General features: G+C 36.7%; 2 protein-coding genes across 7 annotated transcripts in view; one reads left to right on the top strand and one right to left on the bottom strand.

Moving 5' to 3' along the window:
- LOC148965166 (uncharacterized) overlaps positions 1-12,635 on the top strand; it is a 105,782-nt gene that overhangs the window by 44,466 nt on the left and 48,681 nt on the right. The window lies entirely within an intron of this gene.
- The window catches only part of net1 (neuroepithelial cell transforming 1), a 56,955-nt gene that overhangs the window by 8,606 nt on the left and 35,714 nt on the right, over positions 1-12,635 (bottom strand). For 4 of the 5 annotated variants that reach the window (XM_089126807.1, XM_089126806.1, XM_039668028.2 and 1 more), the window contains 2 exons: positions 8,263-8,329; positions 3,545-3,607 (listed from right to left, as the gene is read on the bottom strand). In XM_089126807.1, coding sequence (XP_088982933.1) covers positions 3,545-3,607; positions 8,263-8,329 — 130 coding nt within the window. The remainder of the gene's footprint in view (positions 1-3,544; positions 3,608-8,262; positions 8,330-12,635) is intronic. The other variant, XM_089126808.1, reaches the window with a different exon arrangement.

Genomic DNA, 12,635 nt, shown 5'->3' on the forward strand with positions numbered 1-12,635 from the left:
CAACACACAAGAGTGACTCACTTTATGTGGGCCGTGTGTGAGCTTGCCTGACTGGAAAAATGTGAGCTAACTTGCTACGCTCTGATCTGATCAGTTGAATAGGCAGCAAGCGGAACGCTGTGCAGTGGATCAAAGTGCTGCCCCCTGGTGGATTATTCAATGGCACTGCAGCCTAGATGACTGAAAAGGCATTTATAATACTGTTCCAGGATGCATCATCTGTACTTGTACAGACTTTGATTAGAAGTGTAAAAAAACAGATCAGCTGGAAGCAATAAAGCCTTCTAGATAACCTCTTCCATCCAAGTTCTTTGAAAGCTTCCAATTTCTCATCAGTGGAGGAGGAAATTGTATCCGTCAAGGTACCAGTATTCATCCACTATAAGAAAGGTGTGGTTACAAGACAAGCCTGTACTGAACGTAGACTGTCTATGCCTGTGACGTCTGAGTGTGTTGGCAGGAAACCCCGACTGTTTTACGCTGGAATCGCTATCATTTACTGCCATCACTTCAGGCCCCGTTCTTCATTCATCCGGTTTGTGTTCTTATTTATCTTTTTCTTTACATTTTGTGACCATCATGGATGATTGAATTACGTATGTATGCTATGCAGTGTTTCCTACGGGATTCTGTGAGACTTGGTCCTTCTTTTCCCCATCCCCTCTGGAAGAACTTTTTGTATATTAAGTTAAATGCATCTGGTGCACTTTAAGAGCGTAAAAAGTCTTGACTTGTACCTGGACTTTATTGTGGACTCTCTTGTCAAACCTCTTTTTTAGTTGTGATGTAGTTTAAATCTATATTTGGCGTTTTATGAAGCCAAACAATTAGAATATAATGATAATAATAATAAAAATAATGTATTATTTCATTTAAAAACAAAAGCACGGAAATGGAATAAAATGTTATTTCACTTTAAAGTAGGGAAATTACGATACTTTTGTCCTAATTTCTTCCATTGAAAGATAAACCCTTGAGCTTTTATTTTGGAGAAAAACGTCAGGATTACAAACAGTCAAACACGTCACAATGAAGTGCTCAAATCATCTGTGCACAAAATGTCAGATTATGCTAATGTGATAATGCATAACTGGCGCACATTGTGTTCCCAAATACGTTAATTGGAGGTCGGCACCAATAACCGATTGCTGGATCAATCTTTTACCAGCACAAATGCATACCGATAGTTTTTCCGGGTTGCGTCCATTGTTGGAGCTAGAGAAGGGAAATACATCCGAATCAGAAATACATCTGATTTCCGTTTTTAATTTTACTCCTAGTATTTCTTATTTAGTGCTTGAATTTTTGCACTAACTTAGTTTATTACTGACTATTTACTTGTCTTCAGTATGATATCATCATAAGTTTATTTAAGCAATGGTGAAATAAAATTACTCATATAGCCTAGTGTTTCGTTTTCAAGGTGAACTACACCCGGATAGGGCGTCTAACAATACTTATCAGTTCCTGAGAACAGTCAGTTGGCAACATCCTCTTATTAATAAAGAAACTGAAAGGAAAAATTAGAAGACCAACAGACAGATAATATCTAAATTTGTGTTAAGTTATAAAGTGACTTGCAGAAAAACATAATATTTAGCACAATAACCATTTTTGACCACTATAGTGGTTTCACTAAAATGTGTGGAACCAAAATTTGCTTTTTTTTTTTAGTGGTTTCTTTGGCGTGCCACCAAAACTTCATCTGTATATAAAAAGCACAAACATCCAGATATTTCTTAATAGATTTAACTCTGAGTCAATGCACCCTCAACAAAGATGGTTGCCACCAAACAAAGGTAACTAATAACACACCCCTCTGACCAGACACACAACACAGTCAGGACGCATACCACAAACACGTACAGCCTCTATCTTTCTATTTCTCACAGACTTGAACAATATATCGCAATCCGGTCTAAAGTGTTTGGTCAGTCTTCTAGCTAAATTAGTCACTCCATACAAAGAAAGAACTTCCGACTGTAACCACGTCAAGGCAACATTATGATACTTCTCTGCTTGATTGTGCAAATTCTGCAGTTACGTTATGCAGAATATGAAAAGTAAGGCAAATCTCAATTTGAGTCTCAGGATGACAATGTAATTTCATCAGAACAAGGCCCTAAAGGGAAAGCATGGGGCAATAAAATGGGTACCATCACTAGGATAGGTGATTTATACAAAGCCCACTCCTCCCCCAATATGCATTCTCAAAGATGTGCTGTGAAGAAGGGAGTTGGGAACGTTTGCACTGTCTAGCGAAACAAGTTTCACTCAATAGAATAGTCTGGGGCAGAATGGACAAGTGACTGAAACATTTCAAAAATGTGTACTGAAGAAATTGAGGCTTAATTCTTCATATTTTTAAAAGTTTTAAAATGTTTTCGGTCACACTTTAGGGTCCAATTCTCACTTAACTAACTATTAACTATGATTTTGCCTAATTACTGCTTATTAATAGTTAGAAAGGTATAGTTTAGGCATTGGTAAGATTTAGGGATGTAGAATAAGGCATTAATATTGACTTTATACTAATAAACAGCCAAAAATTATCCTAGTTAGTAATATGCATGCTAATAAGCAACTAGTCAATAGTGAGAATTGGACCCTAAACTAATGTTACCACGTTTTGTTAGTGAAACATCTAAGAAGATATTTTGATTAACTGTTTTTGTCCATACAACGAAAGTCCAAAATAATGCTAGTATTGTATACCAAATACATGTACTGATAAATTTCATCAATGTTGTCTTGTTCCTTTGTCTAAATATATATCCATTATTTAAAATCTATTCAAAACGATACTAAAAAAGTATTTGTTACAATATATATTTTGTTTTTGTGTAATAACCTTGCCTGTTTTTTATTCCATTGCTCAAGGCATAAAGACTCTTGGTGAATCAGAGCTCTCTTATCTTGTCGGCGCAAGACTGATGGCAAGTCATTTCAGTTATATTGTTTGCCTGTCTGTCAAAAACAGAAGATTTAGGCGTGCTCAGTATGACCTCTTCCTAAACTGTAAAAAAAAAAACATTTTTGGTTGCTATGGATGGATATTAAGTCAACTGTTCCATTTCAGATGGAAAAAAAAGATGAAAATAAACCAGAGAGGAGTCAAGATCAGCAGGGAGTCAAATTGCAAAAAAAAAAAAAAAAATCTGTTTACACAGCAGGGCGTCTCAATGAAGCCCTTGCTGAAATTAGGATAATTACTGACAGTAATCATGGAAAGTTTATGGTTATGGAAGGATGACCTTTTGGATTATCAAAGGAAAGATTTTCTAAGATTAAATTCCAAAAGTTTAAGGTTAAAAGGTTTCGAATACTGCCACAACAAATGATTTAATCTAGGATTCTTGTGTAAAATGGCTATGATTTTGCTGACAAGTCTTGATGTTGTGAGACTTTAATGTTGTTTTGAGCCATGCAGACTTACTTCAGGAAATGGTTTAAAAAGCAAGACCTCTTGATTTGTGTATTTTGATAAATCTGTTGTGCCATATCTAGCCTTGCAATACATATTTTGTTTAGCTGGTTTTCTTACCTTGAAGTCAAAGCTGCAGAGACTGACTGCGTCCGCATCGTCCTTCTCTCTGCGCTTGCGTTTCTGCGAAAAGAAAACGGTCTGTAAGAATCTGTAGCACAATACACATCTAAACTAAAACAAGGGACACTTACAAAAATGTAAACGTTCTAGCTTTGAGAGAGGAACCAAGGAAGACATTCTTTTGTAAACTTTTCCAAACTTCTCTTTTGGTTTCCTTGAGAGTATGCAAAGTGCTGTCCTGAAAAGTTGGTATTATTATGGGTTACAATGGCTCCTAAGGAGGTCCAGTCAGATTCAGGAAGTGCATCATTATCCCTAAGGCATTTTAGCACCTGTGTGTGGGAGTCGGGGGCTAGTGGGGCATCTGTCTAGTGAAAATTCTACCTGTGGAGTGTGTGTGCAGGGTGTGAAGGGGTTGTAAACATTTCTGTAGCACTGGAATGGCCACCGGGAGCCCTCAGGGTCGCTGTTAATGGCTTGTGTTCTCTTTACCGGACTTTTCCCAAAAGAAACCACTTCACGAAAACTGTTCAAGGCAGGGCGTTTAAGTGGCTGAATTATAGCATAATGAACCTCCCAAGAAGATATCAGTCCTTCCATTTAACTAGGCCCACATGGAATATGCAAAATTGTATTTATTTTTATTTTTTTTGTCATAACGACACAAAATGGTTTTTATTATTATTAGATAAAACAATTGTATTTTTTATCATAATACTTTATCATCATTATTTATGTGTGAAATAAATAATTTAGGCAAAATATCATTAAACTCACGAGCTGAGGGCGGGAATTTGAATGCATGTAAATCTTGACTAATCCATTGAGAGTGAGTTCTGAACCCATCACAAGTATGCTACGCATTTAAAACAGGTGGTAGTTTTAACTCAAATGTGCCCATAATCTGCATACCATTTATAAGCAACATTTCACAAACAGGGCCAGTTTTTAAGTCAATTAGGGTTTTGTTTAAGACCAGTATCAATTGAAAAGCCACTATTCTTGATATTGCTGCCACTAACAGAAGTAATGTCTTGATGAGCCTATTGTTTTCTTGTAGTGTGAAAGCATATTTAAATTTGCGTGATCAAAACCAAACTGCAGCCAGCCCACCTCGAGTTTCATTGAAGCAATGAGTAGATTAGGCTGATTTAACATCAGACCCATTCACAGCAAACAAGTCAGCAAACACTAAAACAATAAATGACAAGCTATCATTTAGCAAATCCCCATTCATAGACGATAGGGGATAATTAATCAAGACCCTGATTGGGGGGTTTTAGTTGTCAGTAATGATTGCTGGCCAATCAGATGCTGAGCTTCTGAGTGAATCACAGGTGTTTTGAACGTTTTAATGGATAACAGATAAGCGACTACTTTTGTGTTATTTTGAGCAAAAATTTTGTTTTTGTCAAAGACTACATCTGGATCAGATTCAGAACGATGGGCATTTTTGATTTATGCAGTTTAATATTGATAATGTACGCCTTTTTACACGTGATATAGTTTTTTTCCCTCCTGCTTTGTCGTCTGTTTTAATCAGGAGATTCCATACTCTTTCAGAAGTTGTGTAATAGCGCAAATAGCGATAGTATTCATACAGGGGCATTTTTACAGCGTTTTGATCAAGTAAAACACACAGTGAAAGTGAGCACTCTAAATGTGCACAAGCTGTAATCTAACCTAAACCTAAAAGGCTACATCATGGCCAAGTGCATGCATGGATTCTCTAGGTATTTATTTATTTTTTGTCAGATCGCAGTTAAAACGACAATTAGGCTATTATATTATCATAGACATCTATATCACACACCTAGGGGAAGTTGCACCGATAATGCTAGTGCTTTCAGATAAAAATGCATGTAAAATTTGGTCAATACTGGAAAGTCAAAATTACTCAAAAGAATAAAATTAAAGCTTTACAAGAAGAACTAAAACTTGAGAGGAACAAGAAGAAAAGTTCAACGTGATAGACACAGGCGTGTATGTTTTGGCTCCAAACTGCCTGTTCTTGGTGGACAAACCATAAATGGATATTACAGCAAAGAATTTATGAGAGCAAACAGCTGCTGGCACAGAAAAAAAATTAGATTATTACTAACAAGCTCAATGAAAGTCACGTTTCAGGGACGCAGCATATTGAAGGAAGGGGTCAGTAAGATCTGGGATGAAGAGGTTTGGACAACATGAAGCCTAAAGAATGAAACGGTCAACATGAAACCGTTTTCAAATACCATTTAACTTCTGTAATGTGATCTTTTCTAAGTAAAACTAGATATTCAATTAGGGAAAAAATAGTAAGATGGTAATGTGGTTGGCTGGATGTGAACAGTGGACTTATGGTGGTTGGTTGAAAGGAGTTTAAAAATAAGATGGCTTGTTGAAAATGGCGCTGCGTCTGAAAGCTAAAAATGATGGCTTTTGAGGATGTATTGCACAGTCGGAAGGCGTTAAGGCGCATCCGAAATCTCATGTTAGCTTCACTTCCTGTCTCCTAAGATACCTTCATCTGATGGATTTTTAAAGGCAGCATAGACGTATCCTATGCTGCCTTTGATATCCCACAATTCTGTGCATTCAGTCTGTGACAGTTAAGCTAATAAGGAGGCATCTGAAAGTTGCAGTTGGTGGACAGTTAGTGTATAAATGTACAATTTTTTGACCAACGTTTTCCACTTTTTGTCATTTCTAGCGAGAAATTAGTATTGTAGTAATTATCTGCCAAGTTATCTCCAAAGCCCTTTCTATTTTGTTGTAGATCATTAATCCTTTATGCTGCCTCAGAAGCCTGTCCGAAATCAGTTTCGTGAGGTAATTTTGCGCACAAATGCTACCTGCAGTCAAGGAATTCTTGTAATAAACTCAAGCAATCAATTGAGCAAACACTCTTCCCCATTAAGCATGTCACCTTCAGAAAGAATAAAAGATTTTTCTTTCTTTTTCTATAATACGAAAGTAGTCCAGCTGTCTCAGTTTGCTTCCTGTATCTTTTAAAATCAGTGTATGACTCACATTGTAATGCGAATACACATAAGAAAAACACCAAACCAACAAACAATTTTCCAAGGAACAGCCTTGCATTCCTTTTGAGTAAACAAAACGATATGTCTTAATACTTATTGGAATAACTTACATCTCTGACATTGTAATTTTTTTGCCTATTGTCATTAAGTCATCAGCATATGTTGGCAGCTTGGCACAAAGTGCTGTCAAAATGAAATCCGGCAGTATCACAGCTCTGCAGGCCACTTCTTGCATAATCCATCTGTTGTTGCACCACCACTGACACCCTGCAGCCATGTAGATGGCCTTAACTAGAAGAACTATTTCCACATTAATGACAATGCTTTCATGTTCGAGGAGTTTGAGCAGGAATAAGAGGAGGGTGGAATACTTTTACCTCTGCAGGGTTTTGAAGGTGAGATAATGGTGCTTGAGCTGGAAGCCTAATGAGGCCCATGTGCCCCCTAGATGAGCTAATGTGTGTGTATTCATAAAAAAAATACATATCAAAGGAACGTTTTGGCATGCGATAAAGCAGTCTGTCCTCTTTCCCGCTCCCCCCTCCCCTACAGATGAGAGATGGATTGCATTTCGCTTGGCCTTCATAAACTTTGGAATGCTCTAAACGGGCTCTACTCTGTGTTCAATAACAAACTAACTTGCATTTACTGCTTAACTGATTCAGTGGGAATGAGGGCTATTTTGGGTTCAGTTTGATGGAAATTTATCAGTGGCAATTTGTGCATCCGCTGAACCAGAGGCACGTGATGTCATGTGAGGATTAAGATGTCATCAGTTGATGACAATGTGATGGTTGAGTGGAAAACAATATCTTCCAAATTGTTCATAAAGTGCAAGGGGAAAGTACACTTGCGCGAAAGAAAAGGATGGAAAGTTGAACAAAAATGACCTTTTGGGTGCAGTATTACAAGAGTTTTTGAGCCATGAAAACTGATGAACCGTAGTAAAGCACCATTAATGGGGCTACAGCATTCACGTCACTAAAAAAATGTCATCTGTTGTGTATATTCAAGTAAACACATTGGAATATTGAGAAAATATGTGAGAAGAGCAAGACCAGAGTGATACAAGATACAAAAAGGTTCGTATTAAACTTTATATTAGGTGTCTTTAAAAAAATAATAATCAATTGTTAGGTACAGTGTACTTATTGTGTTTTATTGCAAAACACTTGCTGCTTAAGAAGTGATACGGGTAAAAGACAGATTTTGTGGTATAGGTTTAAGGTTGGGTTTAGGTACTACTAGAACAAAGTAGTTACATTCTTAATATAAAGTGAGTCCAATAGTGAGTGAACCGAATAGTGAAACAATTCACCAAAGATGGTGGACGAAATGAGAAAAATGCTAGTTAGTAGTTCATTCAATATTGAAAAGTATCGATAAAGTATTAGTAATGGTATCTAATAATAAAAATGTACTATTTAAGCTAATTAGGTTGCAACTAAGGATTATTTTGTATTTTGATACTCAATTAATCTACAGATTTAACTTTGTGATTAACCAGATAAAAGCAGATTTTTTCATTACATCCTGCCTAATGTTGTGTAAGATTTAGTGTTATCCATTATATTAACATGCTAATATAAAACATTGTTGGAATCAACTAAGAGTCAAGTCTGTCTTGTGATTCGTAGTTTTAAATCACCCATTCAGTTAAATTCACAAATATGAATGTCATAAACAACTCACCAGCGTGAAGTCCCACTGGGGTCCAGGAGTCAGGAAGGTGAAAGAACTTCCTCGTCTCAAAGATGGCCTACAGCAAGAAAAAAAAAAGATTCTCAAAACAATTAGGCGACACTTCAAAAGAATATAAACGAAATAATTTAATCCCCTCTTCATAGAGAAAAACAGACAAATACAAAGCATCCAACCAGACCCAAACCCAGACCTCTGGTTGTGCAATCATGACATAGAACGTGCAGCCAAACCTTGTAGATCCATTAGTATGCCTGTAACCCAACAATGTCAGTGTGCCCATAAGAAAAGCCCATTAATCAGTGAAGACACATCCTGTACGTACCACACACCAAGCCTGGTGTAGCTCTGTCTCCTGTGACACTGCATCATCGTCTGCAGAACTGATATAGAGAGAACGTCACTAAGCCCCGATCTCTCTAACTCACACTAAAACACTCAGTTTCTGTTGTCTTTCACCCATGTGCCCTCTCCTTCATGTCCTCTTTTACTCACAAATGCTCTGCCCCTCATTGTTAACTGGGCCCTTATTTGGGGATTGGTAACAACTGTCTCAACGAGTTCATGTTTGCAAAAATACCCAGGGTTCCTTTTTCAGAAGAGCCGCTGCTTAGCTATGATAATGGGACAGCCCCGTCTAAATCTTTTCGAAAAAGCCTCCGATAAATTTTCACATTTATTATAAGCAAATCGATTATGATTAAATCAATTTAGGCCCTCAGAAATGAAGGCAAATGTGGTGTTACCATTGGGTTGTTAATTTTAGCAATGCAATTGAAGAATTATCCTGAATCATGTGCCAGTATGTCATTCTAAAGAAAAGATCTTTCATAATCCAATGATTCAAAATGTAGTAACTTCCTGTGTCTCTCAAATGTCTGCTTGCCAAATAAATGCACTACTTTTCAAAATTTTAAGGGGATGGCAAGATTGTTTTTTAAATGTTTTTGAACATTCTCTTAGATTTTTTGATTTGTTTGATCAAAAACACAGTAAAACAGTAATATTATTTCAATTTAAAATATTAGAATCATTCAAATTAATCATTACACCATACTTAAGTGTCACGATCATTCACAAATCATTCTAATATGCAGGTACTCAAGAAACCAATATTGTATATAACCAATATTGAAAACAGCTGTACTGCTTTCTGTTCTTTATTTTACTCTCACTTTTGATCAATTTAATGTGTCCTTGTTGAGTACAATTATTTAAAAAAAAATCTTACATTTTGAATGGTACAATAGTGAAAGTAAATACATTTGGAATATTGAAAAATTCATCTAAAATATGTAAGAAGAGCTAGACCAGAGTGATACAGGATACAAAACAAGTACAACTACATAGGAACAATTGTCAATTATGCACTTTACCTGTCATTGCAATTGACCAATAAGAATTGTATTAAACTGAATACATTTTGTTTTGATCAAAGATGAATTATTTTTTTTTTTTTAATGAAGTTAATATTTAAGTTAATGTGCAGTGAATTTGCCTTGGAGGCTGACAGACCTTAACTCATCCTCATGCATTCATTTTTAGATAACAGATATGGGGGTGTATTATATTAAAGTGTTTATTATGTGTGGGCAAACTTCATTTTGTTCCTTGATGATTCATTGTGATATGAAGACAATTGTTCTCTGGTTGTGGTCCTGGAAGAGGTGTAGGTATGTGTTTCAGCAAATTCCTCTTATTCGGTCTGATGTGGTTTCTTCAGGCATCTTTCTATCTCTACATCAGTCTATTATTTCCTTCACTTGGGAATGAGTGCAGGTGGCATATGAGCGCATAGGTAATTAGAGTAAAATAAATCTAAGGAATGTAATTGTGAAGTAAGAGAAGCTGGTTCTCGCGGAAATACTACTTCAAATTATTTTGCTTCTGTTCCTTAAACCTATCTTTGTAAAGTGACCTTGGTTGTTGGAAAGTCGCTATATAAATATAAATTATTATTATTAAATGTGACTCATTTACCTTAATAGAATATTTTGTGATGGTGTATTGTACAGAAGGATGTTACAAAACAACAGTGCAATGTAAGTAAAGCAGTGAGATTATTAAGCTGGGCGAGATATTATCTGACCAGTCAATGTTTAACAGAATCTATCCACTTTATTCCTGACAGCCTTACTGCGTTTTGAATAATGGGTGGCACTTCCGGTTTGGGGAACTTCCACTCAAAAAGGCTGAAACCAATCATTTCAAATCATAAGGTTGCCCTACAAATAAGGCTGATCTGTGAGTTTGACTGGATGTGCTGTCGATTTTCCCTTCATGATTTATTTTAAGACCGTTATACTTGGTACTTTAACGTGACCTGTTACAACAAGAATATCTATGGCAAGAGCTCTTTTTAATCGTTGCTTTCTTTTCCTCATGTTGATTACTTTTTCCTTTCCAATCCACTGTAAAAGTATGAAAAAGGACAAGATTTACGGCACATTCATGGTCTGTTACCGAATTTAATTTACGATATTCCATTCATACCAGACTTGCACTTTTGGGGCAATTTTTGGTCTGTTGAAAGTACCTTGTTGATTTTTTATTTTTTTTATTTTAATGTTCGATGGTTGAAGGTTGAGTCGATTAATGTCATCTCATTGTGACAATTTTTTAATGTATTGCGTTCATAGAGCGAGCCTTTTACTGATTGTTTACAGATTAACGGAAGTTATACCCTAATTCGCGCAAAGCGTCATGGAGCGTAGGAATAAGGTGGATATCAGTGTCCACTAGAAAAAGACTCTACTGTGGGTGGTCTTAGCTGCTAAAAACAACAGGAGCCCAAAAATATGTAGGTCAAATGACGCTGCCAATCCCATGATGGAGTGTCCTCCACTCCAGTCCATGCAGACATGGTGAGCAATAGACCATAGCGAGAGTAGAGACGGCATATTTTAATTTAAACGGATACAAAAAAAAAAAAAAAAACACTAAGTACTTGTAGGAAAATACATACTTGGGTGTGTGCAGTAAAAAGTAACATGCCAATATTGGTACACGCTGTGAAGTCATGAAATTCATACCACAATTCACAATTCCCAGATCCATAATATATTTAAAAAAGATTATTACCGTATAAAATATTAGTATTATTGTCTTGGTCTCGGCCCATAAAATTCTTGGTCTTGTCTCGGTCTCGATACACTCTGGTCTTGGTCTCGGGTTAGGTGGTCTTGACTACAACACTACCCGGACCATCTGGCAGTGCTTATATATTATTGTCCTAAATATTGATTGATCACAGTATTTTACATACAAATGCTGAGAAGACTGAATTCCTCAAATGGTATTTTTTAAAGAAAAAATTTGATCTGAATAGTTGTGTTAATGGCTGTAAGGCAGAACAAAACACACCAAAGACCTGTAGCTATATTGTGTAAAATGCCTAAGGCAGTGGTTCCCAAGCCTGGTCCTGAAAGCCCTCAACACACTCTCCTAAATCACATATCTTATTCTATTCAACTCTTCAGCTCAACAGCAGAGACTCCAAGGCCTTAAACAGGTGTCTCTGATAAGAGAGACATCCAAAAATCTGTGCTGTTTGGGAGCTTCAGGAACTGAGTAGGGATCCTGTGAATGCGCATTGCTTCTAAAGCATGTCTGGAATGCAGGTGTTGTGTGAAACGCTGGACATTGGCATGACAAACATGGAACAAATTGTGCACACACCCCATGATGGTTACAATCAACACACACACCACTCTAACACTCACAGGCAAATGCAAAAGAATCACGAATACACCAAAAATGAGGCTTGCCCTGTTTTAAGAACTTCGAAAGAACATTACTACTATTACCGCTTTCGATTGTCAGCTGATCCGTCACAGGTGTGGGAACATGTAAGACGTAACTTGGTCTATTCACAAGGTGATGTCATTGATACGCTGGCGATTTATTTGATCCGATTAAGAATTTATATAAACATAACTACACCTCCTGCATGTTTTTATTCAGAATTTAGGCTATCCTTAAGTAGTCACAGTGTAGGCTACTATACAAACCAATAGTTTTAAGGGAATGGCCAACATTGGTTTCAGGTGTTTTTTTCCTTCTGTCAATGAGAAAGAAATCCCACGGACGTTAAGGTGGGAAAACACTTGAAAGGACTCCGGTTAAGATAAGTAGGTTTGGTTTCACCATGCTTTACGTAGCAAACAAAGGAGAGGCCTTGGAGGAATGATATGTCACTTACTCATCGAGATCATTCTAATGCGGCTTCAAAAGCTCTCTTTGTTGTGGTTTTCACTGTCAAATATGAGACATCATATATAACAAACCTGTAAAAGGCCACGCAAAGGGCTTGAGTGTCAAAACGGCTCGGAGAAAAGGTAATCTGAAATTGGATAATGGTTGCC

This window comes from Pimephales promelas, chromosome 24, assembly GCF_988280905.1.
Source record: "Pimephales promelas chromosome 24, fPimPro1.hap1.1, whole genome shotgun sequence".
Classification (NCBI taxonomy): Eukaryota; Metazoa; Chordata; class Actinopteri; order Cypriniformes; family Leuciscidae; genus Pimephales; species Pimephales promelas.